Genomic DNA, 27,853 nt, shown 5'->3' with positions numbered 1-27,853 from the left:
TTTTCGCAATTTTCACTGTGCAAATTTTTGCTTGTTTTGTTAGAAGAGAACGATGTAGAATTCATCATTTGGAGGAGGTTTAATTTTTCAGTGTGGTAATTACACTTTTTATGCAGAATTTTCAAAACATTTACAATGGAATATGGTTCTTTGACTCTTGCTATAGGTTATCTTTTTTATAAGATTTTCTCCAAAATCATTAAGATTTTGGGGAAATGAGGAATAACTGATCTAGTATTTAGTATTACTCGAATATATTCATCAATTGCTTTGTGGTTACATACTTTATTTAAAGTCGTTCACAAGTTTAGTACACCTTTCCACAGCCTGGGTGTGACAGGAAAATTTTTGTGGTTCTCTAATACGCATAGTGTCAGAATTGATGAGTGATTTAATATTATCTTCCCTCGCAGCATCGAGGAAAGATATACAACTCATGGCTGTTTGATACGAATTCCAGACCGGGCTTACATCAACCACAGTGATGACAGATCAGAGGGTAGAATTCCCTTGCCATCAAGCTCACCGTGGGTTAGTTCCATCAAACATTTCTCCATGAGGGAAAATTTTTCCCAATACTTGATAGAGAAGTTGCCTTATTTTATAGATTTAATTCAAAATTACACCTCAGTGCCTGCGGTCAGTGTGTGTGGGGGGTAGGTGAGTACTTTGTTCAGCCTGCCATGGAACCAAGGATGTATTAATCCTCGTTAAACATTTCTATCATAAAGTACTCGACTTCTCACTCTGGTTGTGGGTTTAAAGAAGCGACAGTGCCATCCCTTCTGCAAAGGATCAAAATTGTGATGGTGTGTCTTTGAATCGTTCTCAAAGAAGGCTCCCCAGACCATCGCCAATAGCCCGATGAACAGCTCTAGTGTGACGTAAATAAATTACAACAACAACAAATTGTAATTATTATTGAAAAATATTTTTTTTAATACTTCAAAACAATATTTCAGAAAAAAATGGTTTTCCAACAGTGCTCAAAAGTGAAATTTAGTCATAACTTTGCCAGAGGATGAAAACACACCAATACTTTTAAATGAGTCATGTTTTGGTTACCTTTTGGCATAAATATTTTCCCATTTTATTTAGGAAGTCTGCTTTTACTTAATAATGCAAGAGAAATACTTTATTTTATAAACTGAAACTCTGAAGTGAGTAAGATAACATAAAAGAATTGCAAGTGAGGTTATATAAAAAAAAGCACAGATAACAATACGCACCTCTTTCAAGTAAATGACTGTATAAAATATAACTAAGAAGATGCTGAAAATTAAATCAGCAAACTGGATGATAGAGAAACCAGTCCATAATCCTAGGTAGCCTCCTACGTTGCTTGCTATTTCAATATGCTGTTAAAAGTTAGATGTTAGTTCGAAAATGTTTTAAATATTTTTTTCGAAGAATATTTGTAATGTAATTTAGAGTATATAGGCAATTTAATGCAAGAACATCCAAAATGTTAGAAAATAAATTTATATTGTTCTTTTGAAGAATAGGGCAAGCAAAGTAATCATTTTTACACCATTGTTCTTAAACGAGTAATCAATACTCTGTAGTCTAGATTAAAACTTGTCCCTGTTTCCATTAATATTATGGTTTAAAAAATAGAATAAATGAAAATAAGAAGTTGGTAGAGGATTTTACCAGTTTTTTTTTCTTCTTCTTTTTTTTTTTTTTTTTTTTTTTTTTTGCAATGAATAAACTTTCAGGAATTCCATTTTTTTAGTATATCATTCGATACGTTATCCAACGCAAAAAACATACTTATTTAAAATGTTTACTAGATTACACACATTGATTAAAGGTGATTATATAACATATTAGTTAGAATCTTTTGATTTATTTCGAACAAAGTAATAGAACTCACTTCATTCGTTTTAATTATTCATAATATTCGAACTATTAGTTAAGGGGATACTACCAAAACCTCATACTACCCGTTCAAAATTAGAAAAATCCTTCGAAAATCTATTATTTGGTTTTGAGATATTAAAGAAAGTTACAATTTACTAAGCAATAGGCAACAAACCGTGTTTAAATCATCAGAGTTTTTCGTACCGAGTCATAAAATTATGAATTTTTAATGGTCAATACTTCAAAATGTAGTTCGCATTGACAAAGTTGCATGCATTTTCTCGTAATGGAATTTTTCAATGTTCTCAAAACTTCAAAAAGTTCTTCTCACACCAGGTTTCGTTTTATTGTTAATAAAATTTTCTGATACTCTTCGCTGTTTTTTGCTTGATTTTAAATGCATTTTATTAACTCAATATCATATTTAATTAATTGTTTTAATAACTAAGCAAACATATTGAAGCGCGCATTTTAAGAAATTTTTGGCGACAAAATAAAGATGTAATGCCATTATATTTTTATGCGATTAACATAACCACTTATACTTATTTGATTGCTTATAACAAAGTTTTTGGAAAAAAAAATTTATTTAAAAAGATAAAATTCGTTCGCAAGGAACTTTTTAATTACCAGTAATTAAAAACCATTTTTTAGATACAACTTTAAAACTAATTATTATTTTTTTTAAAACTTTGCACACAGTCTTCTCATAAACTACAAAACAAATACTAGATATTTAGACAATGAATTATAAGATGCAACTTATACATTTTTATTACGTTCGTGTGTTAAAAATTCAGCAGCCTTTTTGAAATCATCAAAAAAACTTTGCAGTATTTCTAAAAAAGTATAATAAATGTTTCTAATAAATGTTGTTAGTATCTTTTTTAAAAAACATGAAAACGTATTTCAATATCTCACACAGTTTAATTTCTATGCAAAGTTAAAGAGTATATCAAATCGATTTGATTCTTTATTTAGTTGTTGTATTCAGTAAAAAAATGAAAAACTTTAAAAGGAAATAATAATTACTTTATAGGAAATAATTAATACTCCTCATGAATAAATAAATATTTTTGAAAAAGTCAATAAAATTTTATTTATTTATTTTTTTAAAAATATTTCTTGAAGACTTTGATATCTATATATTTTTAATATTTTATGTGTGAAATGGAAAATAAGTAATTAAAAGTACAAAGAAAAAAAGAGAAAACCAAGGAACTAAGTGGATTTTATACATATTCTGAATGCTGAAAAAATAATAGGACTTTCTCAAAGCTACAGAAAGTTAATTCCAAAAATTAAAAAATATATATATTTAAGATAAAGACCAAATACAATAGCTGGTAATTTAAATCAAGTTTAGTTCAAAACCAACTATATCATGTGGTAGGACACAAATTCGTCTTAAAGCATATTTATAATCATTGTATTTACATAAAGCACAATTTTTCTGTAACAAAACATCTAAGTTTGCATATTTACTTACTTGTATTCTGGGCACAGAAGTCAGTTTTGTAAGTGAGAATTGGTTAAACGTTATCGTCAAAGATATGTTGTTCAGCCTGCAAAATATTACAAATTCATATAAAAATTATCTTCATTTTCATTCAAAAATATTTTTTATTAAGAAAAGAATTAGTGATATCTTTCCTGATAAACTGCTCATTGTTGAACCATAATAGTGGTAGGTTAAACTATTTGCCTCAATCGTAATAAAGTGTTAAGTTAAACCATGTTTTTGCCAAAATTTACTCGTTGTAGAGTGTAGTTAAGTTTGAGATATATAATTATGTGGTTTCAACTGATCATATTACTGCACTGTTAGAAGCTTTTGCGCATCTTAACACCAAAAGTGGTGTCAACTACTTCACAACTAAGTGGTACAGTGGAACACCATGCGTAACTCTCGGATCTACACTGTAAAAAAAATTCGGGGGGTTAGAATACCAAAAAATGAGGGCCATTATTTACACCAAAGGAGGGATCCACTACACCAAAATAATGGATAGTTCCTAGTGCTGAAAAACACCAAGAATTTTTTTACACTACTTGGTGTAAAGAAGCCATTAACAATCGCCATTTTTGTTATCGATTTACACAAAAATTTATAGTTACGGTAAGATATGATAAACATAAGAAACTATAAAGGTATTTTTACGAGGAAATATAAAGTAAGAATCAGCTGTTTAGATTGTACATTCACATACACATACACATTGTACACATACATTTAATCCTAAAATAAGATTAGTTTATAAATTAATCACATGCACAGCAGAGAGAATATTGTTAAATTCGAAATAGGCTTAACGGAGCAGGAGTCGATAGAAATGATACATTATAAAACTATTTAAAACCGTTTGCAGAGACTAGAAGTTTGCAGATAATTAAAATACAAATATCCTTATAACACAACTAAAACCATATACATACTTTATAAAAACATATACAAACAAAACAAATATACATTATTATGATTGTATGACACGCATACATATTTTTAGCGGCAAACTTAAGTACCTGCAGATGAGAAGCAACATTGTAGACAACAGCAAATACTCACTAACTTGTTATCGGCTGTAAAAAATTACGGTCGAAATCAAACCACGCCAACATTGGAGCTCCCAGAAGTGAAGATATTCCACTTTTGGTGTAAACACTAGGGAATTTAGAGTGCAATTATGGCTTTCATACAACCTTTGAACGCACCCTGGAGGACGCACTCGCCCCTGATGACATTTTGGATCCGATCTACACGAACTAAACTCAGTCCTGGTTATTGGGCTGCCCGCCTGTTCGCTTCCCGTTATTTTGGCAACGTTTTGTTGTTTTATCTATCTCATTCGCTTTTTAATTCTGTTTTAATCTATATATTCACTACATTGTGCTGTTTAATTGGCTTATTTACATTGCCTTTCCTTGCTTTGCAAATTTTAGCATCGCCTTTTAATTGTATTTGATAATTGTTTTGTTTTACCACTTTACATCTTCACCTCCTTTTGTTTTACATTTGAGATTTTCTTGGCTCCTTACGCCTTGTTCTTCTGTCTTACCTGCTGTCAATTTGTCATCGACTGTATTGGTTCTTTGACCTATATTAACTTGGGACCTCCGTTTACCTGTGACCTTTTAATGTTTTCTTATGTTCACTTCAGGTACACGTTTTTTTTAATAGTTCACTTTATGTTTTACTGTTCTTGAATACATCAACAGTTTATACTTTGTGTCCTTTATATCCTGTCACAATGTTAATGATCGCTTTGGTTTAGCGACCCAACTTACTCCGTAATATTACTCGTTTTAATCCTATGTACTGCCTGCACATGATGCATTACATGTCATACTGTACTTTCCTGCGATGTGTTGTAAAATTTTTCATTTGTGTCTTTGGCTCACTATAAGGGAAGCCCCGTCGGCTTCGGCACTATAAGGCGGGACTCTCGGAGCATTTTAATTATTTTACTGCTGTTGCCATCAGACTCTGTAATGTTTACATAATGTTACTCTGTAATGTTACTTTTGTATTTTATGTACTTTTCTGTTTTTCTTGATTTTAATAAACATTTACCCGTATGCCCTAAATTGGGGCAGGTCGGGGTAAATATTTCATACAACCTTTGAATTGAACTAAATTTGGTGTTAATTTGGAAAAAAGAGTTAATTCACACAATTCTAAGGATGGTTTAACATCAAATTAACGTTTAATAATAAATTGTTTTCAGATTGTCAATGTTTCTCCACTTTAAGAATGTTATTTTACACTGCTTTGCACACTGTTTTGTTGTTTTTAGATTTACAAATTATTTTTAGATTGTCAATGTTTCTCTACTTTAAGAATGTTATTTTTCACTGCTTTACACGCAGTTTTGTTATGCATTAACATTAAAATTTTTAATTTATAATAAGATATGCTACACGTAAAAGTCAGTAAAGTTATTTTCGCGATGAAATATACTTTAAAAAATTTTATTGCGTAGTGGTCACTGTTTCTCCTGTTGAGATATAAGCTAAATACATTTTTAAATACAGAACTGCAGTTGTGAAAAAAAATAACATAAAATTGACCAAATATCAATTGTTTGAAAGAATTAGTGTGAATATATTATTAAAAATGTGCTTGTTTTTAAAAACGAAATATTTTTGCAATAAAGTTAAAATTGATCATGAATGCTCTTAAAAATATGTGTTGTATATAAATAAAAAAACAAAAGTAAAGGAATAAATAAATAAAACTATAACAGAGAAACAGTAAATTAAAACAGTGACTACATACACTACAAAAAATTATAGATAACTTTAAAACGCTAACATCAAAAGTCGTGGCAAGTATACGCCAAAATATATTACTGTGTATAAAATAAGAAAAACTAATATCGAATACTTTTGTACAACAATTCTTAAAATATAATTAATTTTTAATCAAATATGCACTCTGCACAGAGCACTAACTTAGCAGCATCAAAGCTGGAAGAAATTGTATATTATGAAATCTTTTAAAAAAAAAAATCAGATTTATGTAAATCTTTTTCTGAGAATATAATTATCTTTATCATATAGCTAAAAATAAACATGCCTTTTATGAGATTTTATTTCTGCTTCTATAAAATGTTCATCTTGTGAGACGGAAAAGAAACTTTTACCTTTACGTGAGAGAATTTAAACAAACCGTAGAGGTCTAATGGATCCAAACTTAGGTCAAAAATGGCGAAAATAATCATGAATGCAGTAAATGCATCTGGTATTGGTGTAAGGTTTCTAATGAATTCGAGTTTAGATTAAACAACACCCTTTAACGTTTGTATGAACTTTCGATTCGTTATTAACTGAAAATAGTACACGATTTTCGGGGGTTTTTCATCACCGAATTCGGATAGGCATTGCATCAATTTTTTTACAGTGTGTTGCAGTAAATTTGAGCGAAATTATTCACCACAGCGATTCCAACATTGCTAAGTGTATAAGGGTACAATTACAATTGCTACAAATATTTTCAATGCTTATTTAAGTATTAGATTGCAAAAATGCTTTTTAATAAAAAATGAACAGGAATAAAATTACATTTTATAGTTGTTTTCAGTAAGTTTTGTATTTATTAAGTCATTTCAAAAAACTCACTTGCAAAACAATGCTTCCTTTTCATCTGTTATGATAGATGAGTTGCACTAAAAAAATATGAAATCATTATACAGATATAGTGCCTAATGAAATAAAATCTATGAATGAAATATAAATGCAATGATTTTCTTGCTTGCATTGATTACGTATGATTCAGGTGTTATGTATATCACTAAATCATTGGGTAAGTCTGTTAGATGACCATAAAAGGAAAATGTAAAACTTAATATATCCGATAATTTTTAATCGATTGCAATAGATGCGGTTTCACAAGAAATAGTTTAACTTGTTTACTAACTTAGCGAAAGCGTAGTTTTTCATGAAAATAAAAAATAAGAAAAAATTTAAAGTATATGTTCCTTGGGGTTCAAATATTTTTCGTTAATTAAATATTTAGTTCTTTTTTTAAAGCCCGCTCTTAGAAATGTCTCGGAAAAAATGCGTAAATAACAATTTACTTAATTGCTATTTTATCATATTAAAACAAGACAGCCAAAAGATACTAAATGAGATGGTATTCAAACTGTTTTCTAAGAGAAAAATTGTTTATTCACTGCTTTAAACTAATACAGTTAAACAACCAGAATTTTATTGCAATAACTAGGCCCACCTAATGGTACATATAATTGTGTACATGTTATAGCCTAGAGGGCTGGTCTGTCAATCTCATGACTGACGGAATAGGGGTTCGAGTTCCAGCGTTGACACCACATTATTTTCTCCATTCCCCTTTAAGACGCGGAAAGTTTCCATTGTCCTGCATACCCCAATTTGTGACCCTGGAATATTGAAATACGATATTCCCATTCACGCATCCACAACCTTACAATAAAGAAGGAAAACTTTAGAGATAATTAGTTAATACCCTTTTTCATATTTAGCAACAACATTTAAGACTTTAAAATGTTTTAGGGACCGAAAATAAATAACGAAATAAACAAGTAATTTTGAACACCCTATGCCAGAAAATCAAGTAATAAGATTATAACTTTGATTATTATTTGCAATAACTGCACAAAATTTCATAAACCTAGCTTAAATACTTACGCAAATATGGACATTTTTATAAAAAAATTAAGTTTTTTGTATTATGTTTTGGTGCAATAGCTTGAATAATTCAGTTAATAAAAATATTCACTGAAATCAAACAAATTTTTTAAGCACATAAAAAATAAATGCAAAATTTGTGTTTTAAAACTTTAAATTGATATAAAAAAAAAGGATTTTACGATAAAATGTATCGACATCCTGTGTAACGGCACTTGTAGCCAAAATTTCATCCGAATTTTTTACAGTGTAGACATTACCTGTACTGTATTAAACAACAAATTCACTATTATTAGAAACTAATATTTTGTCTGCTGAAACTACTTATTTTTCATTTTGACAGAGCAGAAGAAATAAATTTGGATTTCTCTATTTTTAGTTCACCAACTATCTTTTATTTGGAATATTTAATAATTTAGTATTACAAAAAAAATCTCATTAAAGAAGTTGTAAGAACAAATTAAACTTTTAAAAAAATTGTCATCCAACAAACTGATTTTTATGATTTTCAAAAACTGTAGAAAGTCAGGTTACGTAACCACTTATCAAAGGATAACGTCTTAGAGAAATAAGAGTTAAAAAGATGAGCACACACAACTCTGCCATTACTCAAAAGTGCCATCAGAGTCAAGTAAATTACCATAAATTGATAAAATAGAATATCAAATCTGTTTTGAAAACAAAAAGCTTCTGCCAACCAAAAGTCTATCTAAAACTGGAATGGCTCAATCAAGCCTCATTCTCTTATAACTTCGAAATTGTGAGTACTCTTACTATACCAAAGCTTAATATAATGTTTCCGAGACAGTTTACTTCCCTTCGTAAATACTTCCAATAATCAGCTAGAACTTGAGTCTGAATTCAAAAATAATGAATATAATTACGAGAAACAGACCAAAAACATTTGTTAAACATATAACTTACCGGTACTTCCCCTCCTCTTAAAATTTTTACTTCATACGATTTTTCACTGAAAAAATAACACAATCAAACTATAATTTGTTAATTAAATATGTGCATGCTTTGATTTTATTTTTTATTATAAATTTTAGGACTTTAAAATGACTTATGAGAGAAAAAATTTGTTTTTAGAAAATTTTGAATAAACACGCAGTTTAATATTATAATAAAATTTAATGATTAAAATTTAAATAGCTTTATTAATTTGAAATGAAAGGAAAGGAACTTCATAAGTCAACTTGTTGTCCTTTAGATTCAATTAACAAACACCAGTTAGGTTTCAGTTTACATAGAGTGTTTTCGTCTTAGACCCGAATGGTTAAAATCAAAGTGTCATTCCCATTACATGAGAAATAAGTTAAGTTTAAAAGAAGGTCATTTGTTTGATACAGTTTCAATCATGAAAGAATATCTAATCATGCATGTTGCACATCAATATGCATTTGAAAGAATAAATATAAATATATCCTTGATAAATATAAATATATTCGATTTAGAGTGTGAAAAATTGAAAAGATACCATCGTAATAACTTTTGATTTAAGGACTGAAATTTCAGTTACAAGCTTAACCCTTTGACGCAAAATCTTTATTAAACAAATTTTTCATAAGTTTTTTTTATTATTATTTTGTATTAATTTAGTTCATAATAAGTGAAAAATATTATATTTAGTATTTTAATAATTTATTTTTATGAAATACTTTATAAAATACAGCATAAAACACCGGTGTTTATTTCTGCATTAAAGGTAAAGTCTTCCAAACACGGATCACTTTCAAACAATCATTTTTCAAATTCATACTTATTTGAAGTTATTTAGATCTAAGAGAAACGGTTGTTTATCATTGAAATCTCTTTCATTTGCAAAATTTCTAGACTTGAAAATGTGCATGAAAGAAAACTCAAACTACATTTTCTAAATTTTATATTCTGGAACAAATATGATTCCGAAAATCCAACAGATTTTTTGTCGTAACTATTAGACTGTATTTTACAGTTAAAAAATACTAAAACACATTTTTTGTTCGTAATCAGAGCGCCAGAAAAATATGTAGAATGGACACCGGTGTGCCATCTGGGTCAAAGGCTTAATGATTCGAGAGGCTGAAGTTACCTATACTATTAATTCGTAGAGGCCATATTGTGAGTTTCGAAATCAGACAAAAGTCCAATTTCTCTTAATAAACATGCCATTTTTTTGACATATTTGGATTTGACCCTCAGAATATAAGAAAAGGAGTAGCCGCAATTTAGAAAATTTGGTACCAATAATTTAGGAGAACAGTGGAAAGTTCGTTCTTTTTGGTGCTGATTCCATTTTTTTTTTTTTTTTTTTGAGCATTTCAAAAGATTTTGAGAATTACTTAAGACAAAAAATTATTTTTGCGCTCAATTTAAAAACTCGTTACTCCATAGATAAATTATTTTAAAAAATATTCTTTTTTAAATTATTATTTTTTATTATTTATATTATAAAGGTGAACATTGTTTGAACAATATATTTTGCAAAATTTTTACCATGTAGTTTTTAATGACTAAACTCAAAAACTGATATTAATTATTAGTATAATTTTTGAGCTATGCTAATATCTATATCACCATAAATGTGTGGTTAATACTTTTTATGTTATTTTTTGCATTATTATGTGCACTTATTATATTATTATAATGTGTTATTGTAATGTGTTATTATATGTGTATTATGTGTATTATTATAATGTGTGCCAGTTTCATTAAATTCCCTGCATAACTTTTGGAGTTATGGTCATTTTCATTTATCATAACCATAGTAATTAGTATATTTGAAATCACCTGTTTGAACGATTGAGTTTGGCACTTAATTGGATACTTGCACTTCAAGAAAAAGAAAAACATGTACACCCTCACATTTGAGCTATGTCATTAGCACCGACTGATCGCTTATAAACAAAATGGCGTGTTAAAGCCGAGCTAAGTTTCTCTACATTAGTTGGAATGCTAATTAACGTGGTGCTAATTAAATACAGTGCTGTATCACACATGGAATTAATTGAAATATCATTCTTTCCCTTTTACTTCCTTTACTTTATTTAAATTTAATATTTGTTCTAATATTTGATTGTAACCTTGATGTATTTTTGTTTTGTGTACCTGGCATTTTCGATGCATAACTAGCTTGTTCTATATGGCTTTATGTTTGTCTTTGTATTATGTAAGAAATGTATAGTGAGAGAATTGAAATCTTCGTGCAAACATATATAAAATGCATCATTTAAGAGAATTTATCTTGACGGACTTGGCTTACTCGAAATAGAATGGAAATAACAGTTGCTAACGTAAACAAATGCCAAGCTTCAACAAAAAATCAGGATCGAGATACCCCTACTATGTCACTTGCAGGTATCCCATTCACAAATTTATTAGATTCAAATTCATTCAGAGTGATTTTATTTCCGTAGGTTTAAGTAAACTTTAAGTTGCCTCTTTTGCAATCGAAACGAGTTTGAACGACAGATTATTTCAGGCGTCAAAATTGTAAATATTATTCTGTTGCCAGATTAGTGGAAAGTAAATGCAAAAGGAAAATAATTAAAAATAATTGTGCTAAATTTTATCACTTACAAGCAAGATTTTCTGCCACAACGGATTATACAGCTTTCTTTAATCGGATTCAAATCCTTTTCTTGCAATAATTGCCCTATGCAAAGATTAGAAAATATGTTAGATAATATTATGATTTATTGTTTTTATTGTTTTTAAACAATTCGCGATCGCAACGCTCGAGTACGCCGTCTAGCGGGAGCCTGTAAATATCGGACATTAATTTATCACGTTTTCATTTAGTTCCATCAAAGTCATTGACTGAATCAGACGCCATTTTTTAGCAGCAAATAAGAAACAAAATTTCCCTAAGGAAAAGGCCGAAGAACTTGAAAAAAATCTCCAGAATATTAGTAAATCTTTCAGGAACAGAACACGCCAAACATTTGAAGAAAAATTCCTCAATAATTTTTAATTTCTATTATCAACAAACTTGCAACTAATGACTTCCGATTTCGGATACTGTTACAGATGTGTGTATTAAGGTAAAATGCATTTCTTCTGTCTTCAATTCATTACGAATTAAAGTGAAGTCAACATTGCTTTCGTCATTCCAGTGAATAAATATGAATTCAGAACATACAGAATTGTAATAGTTATAGCATATTCTTCTTCGTTATAGAATAGTATATATTTCTGTATCCATATAATTCGGAAAACAACAATAAAAAATTATCCAAGTTACTTGAAATAGTGCCATTTGTGCTGATTCTTAATTAATTTAAATCGTTTTCTTGGTAAGTTTTTTTTAATTTTGAAAGAATAAGTTCAACTAGAATTCAGCTATTCTGTTTTTAGCTACATATTCAAATTCATATCAATTATAAAATTTTGCTGTGTAGTATGTTATCTAAAAGTAATGAAGATATAAACTATGTATCTATTATTTGAGAATAAAGTTTTCAAACAAGGAACTTATCATTTTGGAATTCTCCGGGAATCATAAATCAGGTAAGTGCAATGATTTTTACAATAAAAAATTTGCTTGTAAATATTTTTTTTTTCATTTGATGATGGTTCTCTACAGAATGGTTTTTTACGTCTGATTAAGAACTATAAGAATAATAAAAAAAGAAACAATATGAAAGTTTTTATTTCAATGTTAATAATTCTTAAAATCGTTTTTTTTATCCTAAGAATTCTTTATTTTCCGTTTTTTAGTTTATAATTTTTTGATAAAAATTGTTCTCAAAATACTTTTGAAAAATTAAATGGTATAACATTATGTGTTTATGTATACTTCTTGTATATTCCAATGTTTGAAATAATATGATTCAGAAAAGTATGGAATAAAAATTCGGTACTTACGACGTATTAACGCCACCGCCGCTACAGATTTGGCGGTTTTTAAGTGCCGCCAATCTACACTTAAAATTTTTGCGACAGTTCATAAAATAAAACACTTTATTTAAAATCAAAATAGTTAATTGGATTTCGGTGGAAAATGAGCCGATATAGAGTTTAGCATAGATTCAAAACAATCATATCGCCATATGAACTCTGATGAATAAGATTCCAAATGAAATAACATTTCCAAAACGTACGTTTGCCAAGATAAAGTTTTATGTTGTGGGAATTGGTACATTTTCGTTTTTTCGGTAAAATATTTCCCTCCTGAAAAAATAAAATTGCATCTTGTTTTGTTTTTGGCAAATCCCAAAGACGAATATTCGTAGCACTAAAAATGGCGACAAAAAAGAATTGTTTTTTTTTTTTTTTTTTTTGTTTCGTCAGCATTCTTTATTTTACGTTTCTTAGTTTCTAAATAATGATTTTTATTGAAACTTGAAATTTTTTGATAAAAATTGTTGTCAAAAAACGTTGTTTACAAAATTAAATTTCATAAAATTATGAGGCTTATGTATACTTTTTGTTCATTTTAATTTTTGAACTAATATGATTCTTAAAACTATAGAATGTAAAGTTTAAATGGGCCTTTCATGTTATATCATTAAATTTAGTAATACTATTTCTCGGGCATTAGGTTTTAACTCTTATAAGAATATACATATTTTTTTCTGTTAATGTACAAATATTTTTCCGATGTGTTTTGGATATTCCTTCTCAAATAAAAAGAGATACCATTTTGTTTTCGGTTGTACAAGAAAGAATATCAAGCATTTTTCTTTTTTAAATTTAATAAGCCACATTAAAGAAGGAACGTTGCAATGCTACATGCTACATTAACGACGTCTCCAGAGTAACTGAATGACGGTTCATATGGAAATCGCAGGTAAGCGTCTCATACAACAACGCCCCCTATAGTTCGTTGCGATCGCGAATTTTAACAACATATGTGATAAATCCTACAGAAAATGGAAAGATAAGGAACAATTCTCCGTGAAGATAAAATAACAGAGATGGTAACAATAATGCATTGTAAAAAAAATGCTGCAATTTTTACTGCAGCTTTTGACGTATTTTTTAGAGCACTGGCGTTGTAACGATAAATGGAATCAGTTTTTGCTTTGAAATCAGTCGTTTTTTGTCACGTGAGCTGGAAAACCAATCGGAACTATTTACGCAGACTAAAATCGTTTGCTGCCATTTTCATTTAATTTTAAAACATTCGTCGTGGTTAGCTCGTATTTTTACATACTAGTAATTATATTATATATGCTATAGAATATTTTTACATTATATTATTCAATATTAGGACAGTGGTAACGGTTAAAAATAAACTGAAATCTGTTGAAGCTGATAGAATTCCACGGGTAAGTAAAAATTTGATTTATGAAACTGGAAAACTTAAAAAAAGAACATTTGTTATTTGAAAACATCTACAAGATGAATGTACTTAAGACTAGATTCATCATTGTTCAAGATAATTGTGCCGATTATCAAGTGAGTTTTTATTTGTAAAAATAATTCCTTAATATTTATTGTGCAAAATGCAGTGCTTATATTTATAATGAGTTAATTAAAACTTTCAAAAGCATTAAATTTCTTACCAAGAAATAGATAATGCGATTAAATTAAAAACGTGTACAGTATATTTAATCTCGATAATGATGGAGCGCGTGTGCAATGTTATTTGAATATATTTTATATTTCTCTTGTGTACGCATATTTTATCGATTTTATGTAATAATATGACTTATCCTAGCTTCCATCCATTTAGAATTTGCCAGCAATCTGATTGTGTTGTTTCGAACTTTGACTCTATTCTTAATTTGTATTTCATGAAATTACCGCATAAGGCATTAGATAAATATTCTTCTATATTAAATGATAAAGGAGGATAATTATCATCGTTATTTGTTTCCAATGTAAAAGTTTATTTTTTATGATTTTAGTTAACTTTGAACTTTAGTTAACTTTAGCACACAGAATTATTATTCGCATGAATATGGTGATGTGTGAAACGTATATGTTACTTGTGCTTGTTTTTACCACGTTTATATCAACTTGCCTTCGTGTATGGTTGTTAGGGTGGAATTTTGTAATCGATTTTAAACTAACTTCCCGACTAGCTACAGACTTCAAATTTGGCACATAGTTCAGAATTGGATGACAATGCATGAAAATGAAGTGGAAAAAGACATACAAAGTAAAATAAAATTAAACTTAGAGAAAAATTAATATTTTCGCGATTGTCTTTTGTTGTCGATTCGATTATTTCAAATGAGTGTCACATGTCAGTTGAAAAGTTTTGTGTACAGTGAGTGAAAGTAAAATTGAGATTTTGGAAGTGAGTACAAAAAAAAAGTTTAAATAAAAATAATATTTTTAAAAACCATGTTTTTGTAGTGGAGAATAATAATTAAAAAACAAACATTTGAAAAACAAAAAACGTGGGGCGTATGAAATACATAACAGTACACTACATACAGTACATACATTACAGTAAATACACATACATATACACATTTTCTTACTCATACACATGCACAACCACATCCACATTCAGATACGGTTACAGATATACATACACATACTCTCATGAACACATATACTGTTACTGTTGGGTATTTCATGCGCCCCACGTTTTTCAAATTTTTGCTTTTTAATAATTATTCTCCACTACAAAAACGTGGTTTTTAAAAATATTATTTTGATTTTGATTTTGTTTTGAAGATTCTCTTAATCTTTCCTAATAATTATAACAAACTGAAATTTTTAAGTCTCTTCATTTATTATATCCTGGCTCCTTTGAATTATTCTCATGACTGATATTAATAAAGCCTATTTTGTTTTGATTTGTACAAATTGTCAATATCAAAATGATTTTCGATACTTTTCATGCACTCCGCAAAATGTTAGAATAATAGCTTCAATGAAAGCTAATTCTGAATTATGTTGATATTTCTGTTGTATACACAAAAGCTTGACAACTTACGCAAACTACCCATCTATTTAAATGAAATAAAAATTATGATAGCATTTTCATCGAATTTCAGGACATCAGATTATTTGAAACAATATATTTATGAAACAAAACCCCGTCGGCGTTGCATACGCTACTTTTTTATAAAAGAATCCTGTTATACAATCCCATGTGTTAGAAAATGCTCATCTGTCACAGAAGTATTCAATAAAATCATAGGAAAATGCTTGAAAATATAATTTTTTTTTAAAGATTGAATAAATAATTTTTAAATAATCTATATTCTTGCTTGGTTGATGAGAGGTCAGCGAATCCAATGGTCACTGGTTTGAATCTTGCGTGGGACAGGGATGTCTATATCTGTGTTGCCCTGTATTGTGTGAATATAACCCATTCTATAATCGAGTATCTGTGGCTATGTGAAGTTGCTCAATACCGTTCCTTAGGCTTACAGGTGCCTACCAGGTAATGTTAAAAGAGCTACTGGCTTCTTCCGTGACAAAGGACGTTATACGAGCAGCTTAGTGTCGCAACCAAAAATTAAAAATCAAAACATTAGTCTATTTTTGTTAAAATAATAGCGTACTTTCGAGCTTTCCATTTTTGTGCATGCATCAAAATACTGAGTCTTTTTTACTAAAAAAATCTTCCACCCAGTAATATAACTTATCTAAAATTGGATATAATCCAGTGATAGAAATATCAACTTGAGTTTTGTCAAAACAAAGGTACTTAGCAAGGAAATGTCGGTGCACTATTGAGGAAGTCATGCCATGAAAGCTACAGATATTGCTGCAGAAATATCAGCCATTGAATCCCGAGTTACTCCTAGTTACGGTTTCAAAGATAGCGAAACCAAATCCATGGAGTGACGAAGAGAAAGACAAGGCCAAATGGAAGACCCTGATCTTAAATTGATTGAATCTGCATACTGGCAAAACTTTTTCACTACCACTAAACAGTATTGAGCTATATGAGATTCGCTTCATATTGCAAATGGCATGTTGCATAGAAAATAGAGATCTGACGGCGGATACAGTCTGTTCTTCCCGTTTCAAGAATTGCGGATGACTTGAGAGAGCTGCATGGTACTTCAACCGGAGGCAACTTTTAGGTAATGAAGACTGAAGAGAGCTCGTGATCACTTGGACCGGAGCAAGTTAAGACAGGATGTAGAGAGAAGTGTTATATCGATTTACTGCACAGAAAAATACAAAAAATAAAAAATTAAAGATTGCGTATTAAGTGCCACAAATGTGATATTAGTGTACTTAACTGTTTCAGCGGGTAGAAAAAACCTATTACCAAAGTACCTATAATATCCACCCTTATTGATATAGACGGTTCTCATTACCAAAACACTTATATAGGCAATACGAGTAGTATTTTATATCTCATTAAATTAAGCGTCACTTGTGTCAATAAATAATTTGAGATTTTTACAGGTTTTCGAAACAGGTACCAATATTTTTTCGCTCGCAAAAATGATTTTAAAAATTGTATTAATCGTTACTAAGTATTTTAGAGTACTAAAAATAATAAATTTTGCTTTCAGTACGAATTAAAATTTTTAAAAAAAGTTTTGTATCATCAATCCAAATTAACGGAAGAAGGATATTCTTATATGAGAACCGTAAAATTTTGGCAGAGTGTTATTGATTATTGTGTTATTATATCGATTGTTATTGATTGCAATTATGTGTAATAAATTTTATTAATGGGTGCAAATTTAAATAAAGAATTAATCTTTGGATTAAAAAGTTTTAGTAACTGAGAAAATGTACTTATTCATCTAGGAAACCCTCCCCCCATCAAAAACTGCTTTGTTATCACAGATTCCAATCATGCTTAAGTAATTTTTGCAATAGTTACTATTGATAACAGATTACATTTGATATCATGTTAATTGTAGTTTTTCATAGGCACTAAATACATGCTGTTGTTGCTGTTCATTTACGTCGCACTAGAGCTGCACAATGGGCTATTGGCGACGGTCTGGGAAACATCCCTGAGGATGATTCGAAGACATGCCATCACAATTTTGATCCTCTGCAGAGGAGATGGCACCCCCGCTTCGGTAGCCCAACGACCTGCACGCGAAGTCGAGCACTTTACGGTAGAACAGTTTAACGAGGACCAATACCGCACATCTCGGTCACTACGCAGGCTGATCCAAGTGGTCACCCACCCGCACACTGACCGTAGCCAGTGATGCTTGACTTCGGTGATCCGCTGGGAAGTCGTGTCTTAACGATCGGTCCACTACGGGACTAAATACATTCTAAATTCGCACATATATATATATATATATATATATATATATATATATATATATATATATATATATATATATATATATATATATATATATATATATATATATATATATATATATATATATATATATATATATATATATATATATATATATATATATATATATATATATATATATATATATATATATATATATATATATATATATATTATTAACTGCGCATAAACGCATAAACTGCAAGTATATAGAAATCATAGAATAAGTTAAAATAATGAGATATATATGTAAGGTGAAATACCGGTGAAACATGATGGCAATTTTTGACTATTAGCAGCCCTGACCTTGAGCCAAAAGATACTGAATACAATTAATCCTTATTTTGACTGAATGAATTTTAAAGACATTCTGTATATAATATGATAACAAAACCTATGGAAGGGCAAATAATAGTTATAGAAAAGAAATTCAATTATTTTAGCCTAACGAATTGTTTCTGTGTTTGTCTTTTAACTATGTGCGTAACTTTGTAGTGTTGATTTATACCGATTTATATGCTATTTTCTTTTTTTACCCTCCAGATTATATTCAGCGTGTAAAAATTAAAATATAAATAAATTCAATCTTTCTCATACTTTGACACATTAGTTCTTCGTGAGGTACAGGAAAGTCAGAAGGAATGCAAGAATTCATTGATTTTAATGCATCTAAAACACAATTGTAGAAACAATCCTGAAAATATAAAGAAAGCAACTTTTTACATTTTTAGTGCTTAATTTATTAATATGTTCTGAAATCTTATGATTGTTAACCTAAAAAAATAAATAAACAAATAAAATAAAAAATAAATAATAATAAAAAAAAAAATTTTAAAAAAAAACGGTATATTTTAGGAAAATCATGTTTGTTTGATTTTAAACTAAAAACTAAAAGTAAAATATAAAATCCAAGATTTTGAAGACAAAGATTCAGACTACTGAGCAAATATTCGCATCTAAGATTCAAAATATTAAGTAAGATTCGAAGTTAAATAAAATAACATCAGATGAATCAAAGCGTCTTAAAAAAAAAACCTGAATAAAAACCCAAAATCCGTTTAATTGCACGAATAAACAAGGAGAAGATAACAAACAATGATTGAAACTATTTATTTAATTATTTATGATTGAATTATTAATTATAAGTTAAATCGAACTAATAAACAGGTTTTGATATTTTTATATATATAATGTAAAGTGAATAATATAATATAATATAATATAATATAATATAATATAATATAATATAATATAATATAATATAATATAATATAATATAATATAATATAATATAATATAATATAATATAATATAATATAATATAATATAATGTAAAGTAAATCTACCTTAGGATCAAGAGGACCTGTTCCATTATTTTGAATCCATGCAGTTATGAAGTCCGTACAATTGGTGTCATAAGGAGCTGGTAACAGGGTGGTTTGAATCTTTAGAAAACAAAAATTTATGATTCCATGCATATGGGATTTAAACATATTCGACTTTACACAAGCAAATAATTTTTCTATTCACTGGCCTTATTTCAATGACCATCGTAAAAATGCTTCATAAAAATGTAACTCATCTCCAAAATTTGCTATTACAACTTAACTGTTTTTTATCTGCTAAATATATAGGATAATAGATATATTATAATAGATATAGGCGTGAATAGTAAGATAGTTTTTATTATTATTGGTAAAATGTTTCCAGTCGAATTTTTCACGACATCATTTAAGAAAGCATAAAACTAATAATTGGCATGTTTCAGCTCCACAACGCGATTAGAAACATACGATTCGAATATTTTTTAATTTCCAATACCCACAATATTAGTTTCAAAATGAAACTTGCGCACACGAAGAAATTTGTCCTATTCACTTTTTTCCTTAATTCCGTATGTTTCAATCATCAGTTGTTAGATAGGTTGTTTGAATGAAAGAAAAAAGGATTACAATTCCACAAGCATTCTAAAATATGCATCCAAATATTAAAAATTTTAGCCGATACTCAGACGAAAACTGGCTTTTGTTCTCATGACCTCTGATATTTGAATTTATATCTTTAGGTCACTGATAAGTAGCAAATACTACTTACATTTTATGAGTTTTTTATTTTAAATTTCATTTTTTAATGCAACTTAGGAGTTGCCATTTTAAACAAGGCGGAACAAATCCCTTTTACGAAATTATATTAGTCTCTTATAAAGTCAGATTCAACTGCTTCTTAAGAACTGAAAAGAAAAAAATTTAAGAATATAATATCTTCAGGATACGTAACATTATTATATTCATTAACAAACAATAATTAATTAATGAACAGTAATTAATTAATTATAAACATTTAAATGGCAGGTGTTTAATTCCCTGTACTATAGTTTTTATTCTCCCTACGTAACAAAAACTTAATTTTTACTAACCTCTTTCTCAATACTATATACATATTTGTTACCACCATACAAAATATCTCCTTCGATGAACGGGTTCACCATCCGTCTTCTATCATGAACTGCTATGAAAAGTCCCGGTGTCAGAGACTGAATAGTATACTCTAAATATTCGGTCAAGAGGACAAGTTCTATTTCTGAATTTAAAAAGAAATATAATTTTAAGGACGAAATATTATTTAATCTTCTAAGTAAAAAGTAGTCATTTCTAAGTTAATTAAAAAAATATCTTACCATGTCACTTATCTATAAATGGATTTAATCATTAATCAATCTGAAGAAGTAAGATATTACTTCATTAATAAAAAAGCTTCATTTACTTCAAGAATATTCAGATTTAAAATAACAGTCGGTATGTTTCAAGCCCTCATAAATAGGCGCCCATTTTCACGATTTGCCAAATATGAATGAGAAGAAATAAAAATGATTTGAAATACAGGGTGTTTATAAAGTCCTGGACGCATTTTGATGATTGATAACTCATAAAATAATAAAGATAGATTAAATTAATAACATAAATGGTTAGATAAACTCAAAAAGTTTCACGACCCTTGTCAATGAACTTCCACGTGTGCCCCCTTCTTCGTACGGAGAATATCAAGTCTATAGTCAATTTCCCGCCAGGTAGCGGCAAGCATGTCGGCATCCACAGAGGCTATTGCGGTTGTAATTTTGGCTTTTAGGTCATCAATGTTCGACACGATCCTCCTGTAAACATTGTCCAGTATAAATCCCCAAAGAAAAAAGTCCAGCGGCGTTATATCAGGTGACCTGGGTGGCCAAGGAATTGGACCTCCTCGCCCAATCCATCTTCCTGGAAAATGGTCATTCAAAGAACTACGAACGATGATGCTCACATATACCTTCGTATTCGATGATACCTTCGTATTTCCACAACTAGAAGAGCTTCAGCCACATGTCTTTTTGCAAACAAGATGGTGCACCACCTCATTGGGGTATCATCGTTCTTTTATTATTTTATGAGTCATTAAACATCAAAATGGGTCCGGGACTTTATAAACACCCTGTATAAAACGGAAAGTTGTTTGCAAAAAAATGGAAAATGAAGAGAACAAACAAAACTAGAAAAACTTGAATTGTCAAGAGAAAATAAAAATAAAGATGAACAAATTTTTTAAAAAAAATTACGAAAAGTCTACTTATATCATCTTGATACCCTGGAATCCTGCTTTATTCATATGAATGCTGATTTCATTGTTAACGAGATTAGTTTCTCACCACCACTCCATAGCGCATTTTACCCTGATTCGCTCATACTAAGTCACTGTAATGTTTTTCGTTCTGTTTTTTAATCTTTATTTTTGTTCTACTGAGGTTTTTCAAATTTTGTGTCTCATCTTTACTTCCCATTCATTGTTGGTAACGATATCGCATTTCAAATCATTTTTGTTTCCTTAATTTAAAACCGGCTAGTCTAGAAAATTGGTGCCTTTTATGAGCTCTTGAAAAATGCCAACTCTTCTTTCAAATATTTCTTTTTTAAGCGAATGAAGTTTTTTAATCAAGTAACACAATAAAATTATACTCTCCGTCACGGTAGATCATCGCGGAGGAACGCAAATTCCCCCGTCACGCGAGACCAAGCAACCAACTTGACTACTACTCATGAATTTATTGCAGCGATCAAATAAACAATATTTAAAATTATACTTTAACCCAAAAAAACATAAGTAATAAACTTAACCTTTTACAAATCAAACGTATATTGTTACTCTCATTTATTTAAACAAATCTCTTCATAGTTTTATTTTATTATTTTTTTCTGAAGTTATCAGTAGATGACCGTACAAATCAAAGGTGGGAAAAGAACTTCCTATGGACTTATAAAATTTATGAATTTGGTGGGAAATATACTTAAATAATACTAATATTTAACTTCTAAGTAGTGGTATTACGTTTTGATCTTATGTTTAAAGCGTGTTGTGAATAGTCTAGAGCAGTGATTCTCAACCTTTTTTTTGTGGCGGCACACTTATAAAAATTTTGAAAATTTGACGGCACACAATGAAAAAAAATAGTTTAAAAGTTGTTTACCAATTTACTTACCACTGTGTTAAATAGTCTGTGATAATAATTATGAATGTGAAACAAAATAATATCTACTACAAAAGCGCGTTTATTAAGGGATTAATTATTTCTTTCGACTAATTTTTTATTAGTCAGTAACAGTCATTTATTTTTTTGCTAGTTATTAATTGTTAGCTTGTTTTCGATAGTTATTAACTGTCAGTTTTTTTACATTAATTATTATTTTTTTGTGATTTCTTGTTAATTAGTTTTTTTGCTAATTATTAATTGTTAGTTTATTTTTCTGTTAGTTATCTTTTGTTAATTTGCCTTTATAACTAATAACTGCATAGCTTACTTTAATGATTAGTTTTTATTTCCGTTGGAAAGTTAATATTTAGCTTGTTTTAGCCTTTGTTAATTATTTTAATAGTCATTAAATTTCCTACTTATTTTAAAATTTTTTAAAACTGTGTGTCAAAGACAATTGAAACACTTCCTTCTTATTTTAACTTATTTTAAGATTGTCAGAGACAAGACAATCGCCGACAAAGACGTTCGCGCTGTTAAAGCATGGAAAAATTATAAAAAAGTATATATATATAATATTATATATATATATGTACACTTTTCTTTAATTTAAACTTTACTCGTAATAAAAAAAAGCATTATAATTTTTATTGTATCATTTCTAATATTTGACGGCACATTTTAAAAATTTGGCGTCACACGAAAGTCTCGCGTCACAGTGGTTGAGAATCACTGATCTAGAGTTTTGTTTCATGTTTTGGACGGATTCTAGTAATAAGTACCAATGTTGTAATTAGAAACATTATGTTCGGTGAAAATTGAAAATTGTTAACACACGTGTCTTACTTTGAATAAAAATGTACAGAAAGTATACTTATTTCGTCTGGACTTCTATCATAGGGAAATTTGTCGCAATGGCAATTGATTATAAAAAAATGGCGAGACTACAAAGTAATTATTTTTTTATGAGTTAAAAAATTTTAAATTATTTTTCTTACGAAACATCATTAGAATTCGTGTCATTTGTGAATGATTTTAAATATTTACATTACGACTATGCTAGTTGATAAATTGTTAACTCTATATGGTAAAACATGCTCTGTGGTAAAATATTTGTGAAAACATCATAATAAAATATGCTAAAATGTTTTACTTCTGCTACGCCGATGCTGTTTATTTCATCGTTGTGTGTTTTGTTAATTCATTTTTTTGTTTGCCGTCTTAGTTTCTTCAATGTAAATTTTATGCATTATCTCTTTCTTATTGTTGCCCTGTTTCCAAAGTGCTTACTATAATTTAGGGATTCGATAAAATTCAATGTTCAGAAATGTGCGAGTTAGTATTATTGATTGTTAAAATTTTATAATGAATCATATTACTTTGAAAATCTAATTTTTTTATTATAATTTTTTTTCTAAATTCGTTCTTACTTGTAGTTTTACGGAAAATTTTTTTCCGAGCTTTAGGATTTCCAATTGCTGAATTGAAAGTGTAGCAGTATATTGGAGATCGTCCTGTTATTCCATGTTGAGGTGCTGGAAATAATCGCTTCTCTGGTTTGAAGAAGCTAAATATATAACAGTGAAACTAAATATATACAATGGAATGATTGAAAAAGCTAAATATATACATGCGAGCACTTAATTATGTGCTACAGAGTTCAAAAAAGTATTTTACAGGCTTTAAATTTCGCTTAACAATATAGGATATCAGAATGAAGAGCTCTTGCTAGTTTTAACCTGATCAAAAAATTTAAGTTGGTAACAAATTATTTTTTTGATGTTTAAATTCTTTTCGATGCTTATATCGCTATAAATTCAGCTAGCAGCGACTGGGACATGATTGAATCTTTTATTGACATCGGGCATTGAGCTTCAGTACTGTTTTGAATGCTAGAGCTTGTTGGAAAATAATCGAAATTTTGACTGAATAATTCCATCGACATAAACATACATCCATTGAAACTCCATCGCAAAGATAGTAAGATTTCATTGAATTTAGTAAAATAAAATCAGTATTTTTTATTTAGTCGAAACTATTCATGTGAGTGACAAAAATTTATAAATAAAAATAATAACAGGAAGAAAAAAAATACCTATCTAATTTTTTTCAATATTTTCCGTAATTTACACACTTCATTTAAATGCTGCTCATTTAAATCTCATTATTAATACAACTTTAACTCAAACAACGCATAATACTATAAAAAAATTATTAACGTTACATTAAAAATCAATGTGGAAGCTAACAGTTTACAGCTCGGAGGCAGAAAGTGGTATAAGAAAGAAGCATCGCCAAGTGTGGCAACCAATCACACTCTCTTTCGCTTTCGCAACCCCACAGCTCTGTGACAATCTTAAAGCTATTGTTATCACTTTCTAACTAAAGGTATATATCAGAAACTCTAAATTAAACTAACAGTTTTTAAAAATTTATTGTAGAAAAACGGATGGATGAAAAATGCACTGGTCGACAAAATTAAGAGATGGAAGACATTTTCCCAAATATCTAAAAAAATACTGAATATAAATAAATGAAATTTGATATGGATATAGCTTATTCCATGATAATAAAGTATGCAAAACAAAAATGAAAGTGCCTTTCATTGTCAAGACCTATTGCCAATAAATCCAATGTAGTCTGAACTTAAGGATAAAAGATGACAATAAAAATGAGGCTTGTACAGTGTGTGTTGCCTCTAGTATTGTGTATGGTCACCCTTGACAGACATACAGCATGCACAACGAGTATGCATGCTGTTAATAAGGGCGAGTTAAAGAGGATCTGTAGAAGACCCTCCCATTCTTCCACCAGAGCAATTTTTTATTTCAGAATGGTTCTGGGGGGAGGTTGGCGCATCGCAATGGATCCCCCAAGAGCATCCCAAGCATGTTCAATAGGATTCAGGTCAGGAGATTTGATTGGCCAATCCATTCGTTGAATATCCTCGCTTTCCAGATACTCACCAACCATGAGAGCCTTATGTGGCCGTGCATTGTCGTCCATAAAAATGAACTCGGGGCCAACAGCGCGCCTGAAAAGACGCACATAGGGCTCTAGGACCTCCTGCCTGTACCTCTGGGCATTCACGGAACCATTGTCAAATAAATGGAACAGTGTGCGGGCATCTTGCATGATCCCTGCCCAAACCATGAGTCCTCCACCAGCATAAAGGTCCCTTTCGATTATGTTGCTGGGATGGTATCGGGTTCCAGGTTCCCTCCATATCAATAACCGTCCAGAAATAGCTTCATAGAAATGTGCGAAAATGCTTTCCATCTCTTAATTTGTCTACCAGTGTAAATCAATGTTACAAAGAATTAAGATTTACATCAAGAATTTTATTTTTAGATCAAATTTATTTCAACATATGGCCCTATAAATAGTAACCTATAAACTAACGAAGAACAATTAAACCGGTAAAATAAATAACTATGTATTTCCAAGTTTATTCATTGATTTGGTAACACTCTAGTACTTACTCGCAGCTTTTCCTCTCGTTTCCCGTGATTTCAAAACAGGAATAAAACATACTTTCTGTGTGAGTTGCATGTTTAGTTATGTTCCAAAGATCTTTAGTGAAGATTCCTCCGCCACTATCTGTTAATAACTCAGTACAGTTCTGTTTAAAGAAAAGTGATAATTATGTATCATCGATCTATGTATTTCTCTTTTATGGCACCATAAACTCATATTTTAAGATTTAATAGCAACGTAGTTGTTATTTATTTTGCTTGGTTGTCTATATAAGCAGTATTGAATATTAAGTCATACGTTAGGCAATTAGAATAATTTTGTATTTTTATAGAAATAAGAAAGTTATCAAGTAATTTATATTTATTTTTTATCCTTTCTAAAATGGTCATCATATTAATTATTGGAGACAGAGATTGCCTTTTTAAGCACTAGCATACATATCTGGTTGAGTAGAGAGTCATTGAGTTTTTTTGTTCCTGGACCTTTTTCCATCCAGCATATTTAAACAAATATTGAAGGTCAATCAATGATATATGTTCGTTTTTGTTGAACATCTTTTTGCCATCTTTTGGAGAGTTTATATTTCCTGATTCAGAGAACAATCTACCATTTATTTTTGAAAAATTTGAAACAGTGCTGATATTCAGCCTCATCTGAATTTAACGTTATTCGATGTAAGGAGTTTTTAAGACATCATAGCAGGTTAAAGTCTGATATCGCAATGTCAACTGAGTAAGCTGAGTAGAGCAACATATCCCACCCAAACTCATATAAATTTTGACGGGTCGCCAAAGTTATATGTGGTCGTCTCTTGTTGTTGTAAAGAAACACTACTTCTTTACGATTGACAAGCACCGGACGTTTCTGGGTGACTGTCCGGTTTGAAGGTTTTTCCTTCAAACTGCCCAATCGCCAACAGAACGCTGCCAAATTGATTGCATCCTTCATATGTTGGAGCTCAATTAAACATTTCTCCTTTAGTTTTGCTTTATAGTACATAGCTTATTTTTAAACCAATTAGTACCTATTACCAAAATGAATTGTAAGCATTATTTGCATCAATAATTGTATAGAAATCTTTTACCCTTCTTCCAAATGAATTAGTACAATTTTTCTACTAATTTGGCTTTTTAGTATACTTTTTTTATTACGACCAGTTATTTTAACCATAGAAGTTCACGAAAAGATTCACGCATAAATATTTCAGAAATTGAGAAAGATGGATTTGAAAACAATAAAAAATATTTGATTACACGTTAGTTTGATTGGATTTAATTGAAATACGTGAACATTTTGTCAGGCAATCAAAGAAGTTTTTTGTTTTAATACCCTCTTTTCTCAATAGTCTTTCGTCAGAATTCAATTGCGATTTTTGCTTTTTATCGCTTAAGTAGGTGATAATCAGTTTGTATATTTTTTAATACATTTTTTTCAAAGATTTAAAAAGATGTACATTCAAAATTATGATTACAGAGTAACTCAGGAGTAACTCGTTTTTAGGTAGTGTCTTGAATGTTTGAATTAACATTCTGGTCATGAAGTTTTTGCTTTGCTTTGAAAACTAGTTTTTTATTTCAACTTTTTTATATTTAGTCAGTTTTGGTTTGGAAATCACTACAAAGAGCAATTTTAGACCCGATCCGAAGATTAAGTTACATAATTTATAT

General features: G+C 29.5%; 2 protein-coding genes across 3 annotated transcripts in view; both read right to left on the bottom strand.

Moving 5' to 3' along the window:
• The window catches only part of LOC122270604 (uncharacterized), a 52,830-nt gene extending 33,932 nt beyond the window's left edge, over nt 1-18,898 (bottom strand). For both annotated transcript variants that reach the window (XM_087157022.1, XM_087157023.1), the window contains exons 1-6: nt 18,806-18,898; nt 11,590-11,665; nt 8,953-8,998; nt 6,982-7,028; nt 3,353-3,428; nt 1,230-1,358 (exon numbers count right to left, since the gene is read on the bottom strand). In XM_087157022.1, the coding sequence (XP_087013148.1) occupies nt 1,230-1,358; nt 3,353-3,428; nt 6,982-7,028; nt 8,953-8,998; nt 11,590-11,665; nt 18,806-18,863 (432 nt within the window). In that variant the 5' untranslated portion in view covers nt 18,864-18,898. The remainder of the gene's footprint in view (nt 1-1,229; nt 1,359-3,352; nt 3,429-6,981; nt 7,029-8,952; nt 8,999-11,589; nt 11,666-18,805) is intronic.
• Nucleotides 18,869-27,185, bottom strand: LOC139425074 (uncharacterized). Its single transcript, XM_087155191.1, has 6 exons — nt 27,021-27,185; nt 26,192-26,331; nt 24,140-24,276; nt 20,625-20,788; nt 19,555-19,653; nt 18,869-18,877 (listed from the first exon to the last, which is right to left on the bottom strand). The coding sequence occupies exons 1-6, from the start codon at nt 27,183-27,185 to the stop codon at nt 18,869-18,871; spliced, it is 714 nt and encodes a 237-aa protein (XP_087011317.1).
• Between the last annotated feature and the right edge of the window lie 668 nt (nt 27,186-27,853).

This window comes from Parasteatoda tepidariorum, chromosome 2 (genome assembly GCF_982258835.1).
Source record: "Parasteatoda tepidariorum strain Cologne lab strain chromosome 2, Ptep-v5.0, whole genome shotgun sequence".
Classification (NCBI taxonomy): Eukaryota; Metazoa; Arthropoda; class Arachnida; order Araneae; family Theridiidae; genus Parasteatoda; species Parasteatoda tepidariorum.
Note: the sequence above shows the minus strand (reverse complement) of the source record. Positions and strands in the feature narration are given on the sequence as shown.